This window comes from Lichenostomus cassidix, unplaced genomic scaffold (genome assembly GCF_008360975.1).
Source record: "Lichenostomus cassidix isolate B80296 unplaced genomic scaffold, HeHo_3.0 HiC_scaffold_853, whole genome shotgun sequence".
Classification (NCBI taxonomy): Eukaryota; Metazoa; Chordata; class Aves; order Passeriformes; family Meliphagidae; genus Lichenostomus; species Lichenostomus cassidix.
The window spans coordinates 51,129-61,029 of record NW_028147366.1 but is presented as its reverse complement, the minus strand read 5'-3'; the positions used below and the strand labels follow the sequence as shown (position 1 = coordinate 61,029).

Below are 9,901 nucleotides of genomic sequence, written 5' to 3'. Positions count from 1 at the left end.
CAGCACCTTCAGCTCCAGGTCACACCGAGCTCCCGGCGGCTCAGGGCAGCAGCGATTCCTTGTCCTCCTGCCCGGGCCGGGAACAGCGCCAGAGCTGCTGCTCAGCCGAAGGTTCCGAGAAATGCCCGAGTTGCGGGAAAGGGAGATGACTCCGTGCGTGTGCAGAGCCCGCGCCTCGCTGCCCTTGGCTGGCTGTGCTGTCACTCGGAATTGTCCCAGCGCAATTGCTGCTCGGTGCCAGCGAGCGGGGACAAGCCCGGCGCCGGTGTCGCCCCCAGGCAGGCAGGCAGGGCTTTAGTGGGGCAGCAGCGGCGCCATGGTGGGAGCGTGTGTGCGGCCCGGGAGCGGCGGCAGCGGGCGGAGCCCGGGGAGGCGGCGGCGGAGCTCGGAGAGGCTGTCCCAGCGCATGTGGGAGCCGCGCTGCCTTGTGCCGGGGCTCGGGGCTCGCTGCGGGCGGATGGAGGGGATGGAGGGGGCGGCAGGGGGGCTGTGGCGGCTTCCTTCTCCCGTCTCCCTCCCTCCCTCCGTGGCTGTGGCGCCGTGTTGCCGCTGGCCTGAGGCCGCTGAGGGAGCGGCTGCCCGCGGTCTCCTTGCCGCTGCTGCCTCGGCAGGAGGCGGTGCCGGAGCAGCGCTGGCTCGTCCCGCTTGCTGTGGGTAGCACAGAACAGAACATCACATCACAGAACAGAAGAGTGCAGAACAGAACAGCATATCACAGTCCCATTCCCGGGACTGTTCCCGGCCGTGCGGCACTGGTCTGGGCGCCCCTGGTGCAGCGGGACATGTCCGTGCCCAGGGCTGGCATGGGATGGGATGAACTTGAGTGTTTCTGCCAAGCCAAGCGATCTGGAGGAGAAAGAGCAGCTTGGGGCATTACGCAGACCCCGTCCCATTCTCTGGGTCGCACATTCCCTGCCAGGCTCTGCCTCTTGTCTCAAACATATACCGACCAGGTGCTGCCTCCGCTCGCTGTCTCTGGGCTGCGACCCTCAGGCCACGGCATGCAGGGAACAATGCTGAGCCCCTCAGGGCTGCTGGCTTTTTTCTTGTCCCCCCGGCAGGCTGAGCCCGATCCGCAGCTGCCCTGTTCCCACACTCGGCAGCTCCCGGGCGCTGTCCCTAACTGTCCCTAACTGTCCCTGCCTGTCCCAGCCCGGAGCTGCACAGCCAGAGGGGTTGGGGCTGCAGGGCCGAGCTGGGCCTGGAGCTCTCTGACACTGTGTTTGTGTCCCCAGGAGCTGCCGGGGAGCAGAGACAGGGCAGGACTGAGCCGGCAGTGCCTTCCAGAGCCAGCACCAGCCGGGACATCTCATCATGTACAGAGCCGCTGTTGAGATTCCCGAGGATGCCCTGGGTGCCCAGGATGGATCAGCAACCAGGGGGACAGAGCTGCCTCAGCTGTCAGATCCTGCTGGGCACAGGCAGGGAGAAGCTGCTTCTCTCTTGGGGCAGAGTGAATCCCAGCCCAGGGATGGCATTGGAGAGAAGTGCCAGGATGGATCAGCAATGGGAGTCACACACAGAAAGAGCCTCGGAAGAAATCTAGGTGAGTGCAGGGCCAGCGCTGTGGCCTCTAGGGAGGGGACAATGGACAGTGTGAGCACAGGGCTGGCAGGGTGTGGCTGTGTCCAGGGCTCTGCAAGAGGCCTGGTGCTCTGCTGGACTGACAGCCCTGGCCCTGGGCACTTCTCCTGCCCTGGCTGTCCCCACACCTGTGTCCTTTGTCCCTGTTCGTGCTGCCAGCTCAGTGAGTGGCACACGGGCTGAGGGTCCCTGCTGTGCTCCCTGGGCGTTAGGTGGGAGATGTGAGGGCTGGGCCTGCTCAGGACAGCTCCATGCTCACGGCCTGCGGCTCTTTCCAGCTCCTGTTGAGTGGATCAGATCCCATCCCGTGCTCACCCTGGCTGTGCTGACTCTGCTCCTGCTCCTGGCTGTGGCTCTGGCGGTGTCCTTGGCTGCTGTGTCAGGTAAGGAGGAGCAGCAGCCTCAGCCCAACCCCTCGGGGCACTGCGGGCTCACTGCTCCCTCACGGCCGGGATCGTCCCTCAGCCCCGCTCTGACCAATCAGCGCGCGGGAAAACGAGGAGTGACGGCTGAGTCGGCCAGTCGCTGGGGTTGGAGGGGTTTGAGTGGGAAAACTAGCCAATGGGAGGTCGGGCTGCTCCGTGAGGGGAGAATCCTCAGACCTTCTGTTCGCTCTGCAGAGAGAAGCTGTGGAGACATCTGACATCTGATACTCCACGGCTGCTGGCCTGTCCCAAGGGCTGGATTGGGTACAACGGGATCTGCTAGCTCCTCTCGAGGGATCACCACTCCTGGGATCAGGCTCAGACTCGGCGCTCCGAGCTCGGGGCCTCCCTGGCTGTGCTCAATGACAAGGAAATGGTGAGTGAGGGGATCTGGGGGGATTTTGGGTGGCTGAGGGGAGCCTGGGGAGCTCTTGGGCCACAGGTGCAGCTCCCATTGTTTGCTCTTCTCTCCTTGCCAGAAGTTCCTCTTCCACCTCAGTGAGAATGACAATTCCTGGCTTGGGCTGCACAGACAGGGCCAGTGGCTGCAGTGGGTGGATGGCAGCAGCTTCATCTCCTTGTGAGTTGTGGGGGCACAGGCAGGGCCCTGTGGTTCCAGTGCTGTCTTTGCTTCTCCCTGCAGGGTTCGTGTCCTGGGCAATGCAGGGTGTGTGTTGGAAAATGGCTAATAGAAAGAGGCCATATTGGCGAGGTGTGCGTGCAGAAGAAGATGCAGCATGCACAAACCAGCTATTGTTCTAAACTCTGAAGGTGCTATTGTTCCTAACTCTAAGATGCTATTGTTCATAACTTTGAGATGTTCTTCCCAGGAGATTGAAAGGAAAAGAGAGCTAGAATTGTATCCAATGTAGAGGAAATAAGCAAAATAGAGAGTCGCACAGTAATTCAGCTTATGCTGGCAGAACTGTAGCTGATTCAAGTGAAACGTGCCTAGAGACTGCAGCAAATCAGAAAGCTAAGATACTATATGCATAGACCTGACAGCCAATCATAAGTGCCAGTCTGTCACATGAATCTGTACCTGTTTTCTATAATAATGCTTGTCTTAGAAGAAATAAATGGAATAACACTATTATCTCTGTGAGAGTGTGTGCTATGTCCCAGTGACCTCTCTGACATTTGGGGTCCAAGACAGGGACAGAGTACACCAAAGCTGAAGCTGCAAGAAGATTGAATCGGTCAAGCAGTGGAAGCTGGGAGGAGGTCGCAGACGCGGAGAAACGCCTGAAGACCAAATTGAAATCCGAGCCAAGAAACGGCTGAAAACCGAATTAAAGTCCAAGCCAGGTGAGGAGGGTCGCTACCTCTTCCTCCGCGCGGGGGTCGCGTGCAATGGATTTAGAACTTGCCGCAGCACAAAATTTACTCTTTAATATCCTTGATAATAGAGGGAAAGGAGTGAAGGAGAAAAATTTAGATAAACTTATTTCCTACACTAGGAAGAAAAACTATTTTGGCTCACCCCCTCTGCTTTTTGCTGTGCCAGAATGGCAAGGGGTTGGAGATTTTTTTTTTCGACCAAATGATACAGAACAAGGGGAGAAAAGGTCTAACAGCTAGGAGAGCGACTTGGTGCTCTATAATCAACACTTTAAAAACTATGAAGACAGAGACCCGTGTAGCTGCCGCAGCAGTGCAGGCTTTCTCCGTTCTGCTGGCCGCCGTCCAACAGATAACACCCCCTCTGCTCCTCTGCCGCTGAAAGAGTCCAAGGAAGAAACAAAAGCTTTTTTATTTGAAAAGTTTCAAGTGATGAAAAAGCAAAAAGTAGAGTCCAGCTCGACTGTCTGAATTACACAGAAGGTATGAAAAATCTAACCTGAGAGGTCTGCTCAAAAGGGAGTCTGCTACAGGACAGAATCCAGAGATAAGTGCAGAAATTTCTCCGATTGCAAGCTCCAGTCAAATAATACAGAACACGGAAGTCACAGAAGTCATGCCTCCAGCATCCATGCCTCCCTCCGTCACCTCAATTGCCCACGTGGGCAGCAATCCCAGAAACACAGCCCTTGCCCAGTGAGGAAAAAAGCAGCTCTGACGAAAAAGAAACAGAGCTGGCAAACAATATTACTCTGCAAAAAGCAGCCACCAAAAGCCAGAAAGAACTCAAGAATCTTATAGAAGAACTGAGAACTCAATTGCAACAAGTGATGAAACAATTGAAACAGCAAGGAAACAACACAATTGCCCAGAAAATAGTACAACCAATGACTAGCCCCTCAGGGTCACTACAAATATTGCAGCATGTAAGACCAGCTATAAATGCAGCCCAACTACAGCAGTGGGCTTTCCAGCCCCCTGCGCCCCAGACAGCAATGAGTCTGGAGCAAGTCCCGCTTGGGTGTGTGAAGTGCCTTCCCCCCCGGACACTTTGGGCTGCCTGGCTAGGCGTAGGGCCAAAGAGAAGAGCAGGGCCAGCTCTGCTGTTTTTCCTCTTCGCTTTCCCCCGCGCAGCCTTCCCCACCATCCGGTGACAGGGGAGCAGGCGAGCACTAGCTGTGCCCCGGAAAACCCTGTCAAGACTTCACAAGTTGATTTGTGAATGTATTTTCAAAGTGCTTTTTTTAAATTAGTATAACTGAGTTGTCTTTTAAACTTGTTTTCAGCTTTTCAGAATAAGAAAGCCTTGTAGCAAAATAATTGTCCTAATGAGTGATAACACCTTGATTGATAAAACCTTGAACAAGAGCTAAATTCTTTGCTGAAGCAGTTCTAAAAGTGTTTATTTTAAGTATACCTCTGATGTTCATAGAGTCTTAGCCAGATAGAAACTGTTCAAGTCAGTTTTTTTCCCAATGCATTTTATCTCAACTCTACAAAATTAGTATATAAACCACAACAAAATGCCTTATTTGTAGCCTTATTGTGGACAAACCTCCATTTCTCTCTTTTTAAAACCTTTCCAAAATTTAAAAAATCTTTTCTTCTGCCTGCGAAATAGCTAGCCAAGCTGCTTTGGCATTTGCCCAGCTAAGTGTTTAGAAGATACCTGAGGCTACAGCTCTGACCTTGGCATGCCTGAAACTACTCAGTATGAAGCAAATAGTACAAATATAATTGCAGGCAGCTTTTATCTTGGTTTACAGACAAGCTCTGTGTTGTGTCCTTACTCAGCAGAGATTCAGGTAGCCCTGATGCATTCAGTAAAGTGAATATTAACAGAATAAAATATAAGGCTGTAGCAATTAACTTTACAGCCTGATGTGAAAACATCAAATGAATTACCATGTGTTTACCACACTTTTCTGACCCTTCCAGTTAATCCTGCAGAAATGTAACCCTCTGAAGTTCTCTGTTGCTGCTGTCTTATCTCTAGCTCAGTTACTTCTTTGTATATTGTTCATTTATGTTTAATTGCTGTATGATAAATCTTCAGTAGTTTTCTTGTAATGATAGAGTCAAAATGAGTTAAACTCTGCTGTATCTGAAACTTTTAGAATAATACTCTCAAGTTTGAATCTAGCTTTCATAAATTTAAAGTTCAAAAGATGCAGAGGCATCCAAAGTAACTACCTCACTAAATTTAAGGAAAATTTTTTTTTATTATTCACAAGTATGACTAAAACCAATGTCTGTGTGTATGTGAGTGTGACAGTACTGCAGCAAACATACTGAGTGCTGTTTTAACTTCTTAAGCATTTTAAATTTGTAAGTTAAGTCTCTAGATGATGTTCTAACCAAGACCTCCAGAAGAACAGAAGTTTTGTCCTGTATTGAAGGCAAAGCTCCAAGGAGTTCTGAGACATAAATACGTGCACCTGAAACCAACAAAAGGAAGGTTTACTGTCTTCTCCCCTGTGTCCTGTGTTTATGTCTGTGGACTCACAGTTACTTAAAAACAAACATTTACTATAAATAGCAAAAAATAAGCTAGAGCACAGAAAACTCCGTTCTGCCTAGAGACGTTTTGTGCTGTGTTATAGTGAATATTTTAAACTACCTCTCAAGTGCCATTGAAGCTAAGTTCTGTTAAGTTAAATAAGTTTAAGTTTTATTAAACGTACATTATGTTAAGTTTAAGTCATGTTACGTTTAAGCAATGTTAATTTTAAATTCCATTAAGTTTGAGTTCAATTATAGTTAAGTCTCTTAAGTGTTGCTCAATTTACTATTTATTAATTTTTAAGTTCTGGTAATTTTTTGTTCTGTTAAGTTCTATTAAGATTGAATTCTGTTCACTTTCAGTGATGTTAACTTTAAGTTTTGACAAGTTCATTTTTGTTACGTTATGCTCATTTAAAGAACACAGGTTTTCTACTGTGAAGATAAAATGAAGACTTAAGACAGAAACCTTCCTGATGAAAATTTAGCCATGTGAACACACAGTCTGTAAGATCCTTGCTGTCATTAAAAATTCTGTGGATCCAATTGTTCTGCATTTGTTAGCTTATCCTACTATTCATAACAATCTTTGCAGTTTTATCTCCCATAGATAGCACAAAAGAATGAGTGAAAATTTCAAATGATGCTGCACATGCACAATTTCAGTTATAATTTGTTTATGGTACCATTGATTATTTAGTTAAAGTTTAATAATAATGCCAGCTGCTTTAGAATATTTCACGTTACATTCTGTTGTTATCTGCAAGAACTGTATCATTTTAAAAAAGTTTTCCTAATTGTTATTAATAGAAGCCTGTTGGTAGAATGTTCTAGAGAAACCCTCCCAGTTAAGGCCTAGGCTCTGGCTAAGCCTTGGTCCTAGCTGGTTGGGAAGTATGCCACCAAACTCAGGTGTTTCTGCACCAAAAATGTGATTGAGTCACCTTGACTCGCTGATTTGGACTTGTGAAAGCTGAGCCCTCTTCCAGGTAAACTTGGAATCCTTGCCCGGGAAAGGTTCTCCAAGCCCTGCCTGTGAAATGAGGTTCCCCAGCGATTGCAGACTCTGAATGATGGCAAAGTAGTTAGGCAATTGATGATGTATTTTCTTAAGTAAGCTTATTGTTTCATTCCATGTATTGTTACACCTTTGTGTCATTTTTCATCTTATAGAAGGAAACACATCTTGCCAAAAACAAAAAGGGGGAGTATGACCCCTCAAGCAATTAGACAATGCAGTATTTGCACTAAAATTTTATGTGTGGAAAAACGTAATTTCGCTTTTTATAACAGTTATTGTTACTGTATTGACGATTCTAGATGTGTTGTTAATGTCATTATGTGAGTTCACTGAGCATAGCTTGCCTAACCTCTGTTGTTGCAGCATGGGCCCCAGCACAGCCCAAAACAAAGCTATGGGTCACTCTGGCCAGCCTAACGGAACAAGACGAAATTTGTCTCTCTCTCTCATCACCGGGCAATCCCTTTTCTACCTGCTTAGTCAGCATCCCTGTAGACAATTGGCCATGTCCTTCCAGCAATACCTGACAAGGCCATGTCCTTCCAGCGTCCCTACCTGCGATCAGACAAATCTTAACAGCACAATAGACAATTGGGACGCCTGGGTTCCTTCCCTTCCCATAGCCCCAAACGAGTCTCAAGAGCTGGAGCTATTAGGAGCCATACGAATGGATGCTTGTGTGACCTTTAATTGGACAAGCAAGCAAGCCAAAGTCAACAGTACAGCAACAAGTGTAAACTCTAGCCTGTCAGTATACGGAAATGCCAGCATGTGGAGCCAATATGCCTCCACCAATCTATCTGTGTCCACAAATAACACAATATCGTTACCAGCAGGAATGTTTTTAATTTGTGGAGACCACGCATGGCCCAGCATTTCCTCCCGATTACGAGTTGGACCTTGTTCCCTAGGGAGATTGACGTTGTTAACCCCCAACACTTGGATGATACTGAACATGACTTGACAACATAATCGAACAAAATGAATAGCTCATGCTTTCTCCCCTGACTGTAAATCAAATGTCAGATTCTGGTTCCCTGGAGCCATTATAGCTGCTTCCTTTTTTGCACCAGGAGTAGCTTCTGCTGGCGCCTTGGCTCAGCTGAACAAATTAGGATGCTGGCTAGCTAAACAAACTAACGCTACTTCTCAAGCCATTTCAGAGTTGTTGCTTGACGTTGATTCAGTTAGACATGCCACGCTACAAAATAGAGCTGCAATAGATTTTCTCTTACTAGCCCAAGGCCATGGCTGCGAAGAGTTTGACAGAATGTGCTGCATGAACCTTTCTGATCACTCAAAGTCCATTCACCGGCAACTTGCCGAACTGCAGCACCTGCCAGGGCAGCTACAGATAGCTGATGGCCTGGGGCTTGCCGGGTGGCTGAAAAGCTGGGGAATTACTGGATGGTTCAAAGACCTAATCCAATCAGCTGTGCTCATTTTAATTGTAGTTTTGCTATTTTCAACAATTTTGCCATGCATAGTGCAGTACTTACAGCGCATGCTAGTAAAGACGGTCAGTCAAGCCTGGCTTGTGCAAAAAGAAAAAAGGGGAATTGTTGGAGAATGGCTTGCACAGCAAGGCCACATAAGCGAAATGTACATGCACAAACGAGCCTTTGTTCCCAACTCTGAAATGTCCTTCCCAGGAGATAGAGAGGGACAAGAGCCAAGACTGTCCTTCCCAGGAGATAAAGAAGAATGAGAGCCAGGATTGTAACTAACATAGGGGAAATAAAGCGAGATAGGGAAAAATCACACACTCAGTACTTTAGCTGAAGCAAGCAAATCGTGCCTAGAAACTTACAGCCAATCAGCAAGCTGGAATAGACACGTGAACAGTAGCAAATAACCAATCATATGTACCAGCCTGTCGCGTACAAAACAGTACCTTTTGTCTATATTAATGCTTGTCTTAGAAGAAATAAACGAAATAGCACCAATACCTCTATGAGTGCGCGTGTTATATTTGGGCAACTCTCCACACACATGGCCATGGTGTGTTGTGATCATCTCATGGTCATCTCTTGGTCACAATCATCACATGCTCACAGTCATCTCACAGTCATGGTTAACTCATTGTAATGGTCATCTCATGTTCTTGGTGATCTCATGGCCATTGCATGGTCATGGTCATCTCATCATTGTCTTATAGTTAACTCATGGCCACATATGAGCCACATATCATATCCTGGTCATGTCATGGCTGTGGTTTTGTCATCCTCATGATCATGGCCATGGTCATGGTCACAGTCATCTCCTGGCCATCGCACAGTCATGGTCATTTCCTGATCACCATCATCTCATGCTCACGGTCATGGCACTGGAATGGTCATCTCTTGGTCACCTCGTGATCATGACCACACATGGCCATGGTGTGTTGTGATCATCTCATGGTCATCTCTTGGTCACAATCATCACATGCTCATGGTCATCTCACAGTCATCGTTAACTCATTGTAATGGTCAGTTCATGTTCATGGTCATCTCATGGTCATGGTTGTGTCATAGTCATGGTCATGGTCATTGCATGGCCATGGTCATCTCACTGTTATCTTCTAGTTAACTCATGGCCTCAGTCATATCCTGTCCATGTCATAGCTGTGGTTATGTCATGATCACGGTCATGGTTATCTCATGATCCTGGTCATCTCATGGTCACGGTCATCTCCTGGCCATTGCACAGTCATGGTCATTTCCTGACCACCATCATCTCATGCTCATGGTCATCTCCTTGTAATGGTCATGGCCATGGTCATGGTCGCGGTCATGTCTTGGTGTTGGAGGTTGGGGGCATTGGAATTTTTTCTCCATCCCTGTTACTAAGCAACAAATAGCTGGGTGATTAGAGCCATCTACTCTTTTGTAAGGGACAAAAGGTGTGCTGGGTGGGGCAGGGGAAGGGAAGGGAAGAGCAGGCCATTGGAACACTGGCTCTCTCGTCGTTCAGACATGGAGAGGAGAGGCTGCTCCTTGCCTCTGGCTGTGACCGCAGAAAAATCCAACTGTGCTCTGTCTTCTCCTCC

At 48.0% G+C, this 9,901-nt stretch overlaps 1 protein-coding gene across 1 annotated transcript; it reads left to right on the top strand.

Moving 5' to 3' along the window:
* The first annotated feature begins 7,378 nt into the window (after window positions 1-7,378).
* Window positions 7,379-8,581, top strand: LOC146423298 (uncharacterized). The gene is given in 1 exon segment (XM_085044900.1): window positions 7,379-8,581. A coding segment is annotated over 1 exon segment (1,203 nt).
* Window positions 8,582-9,901: the final 1,320 nt, after the last annotated feature.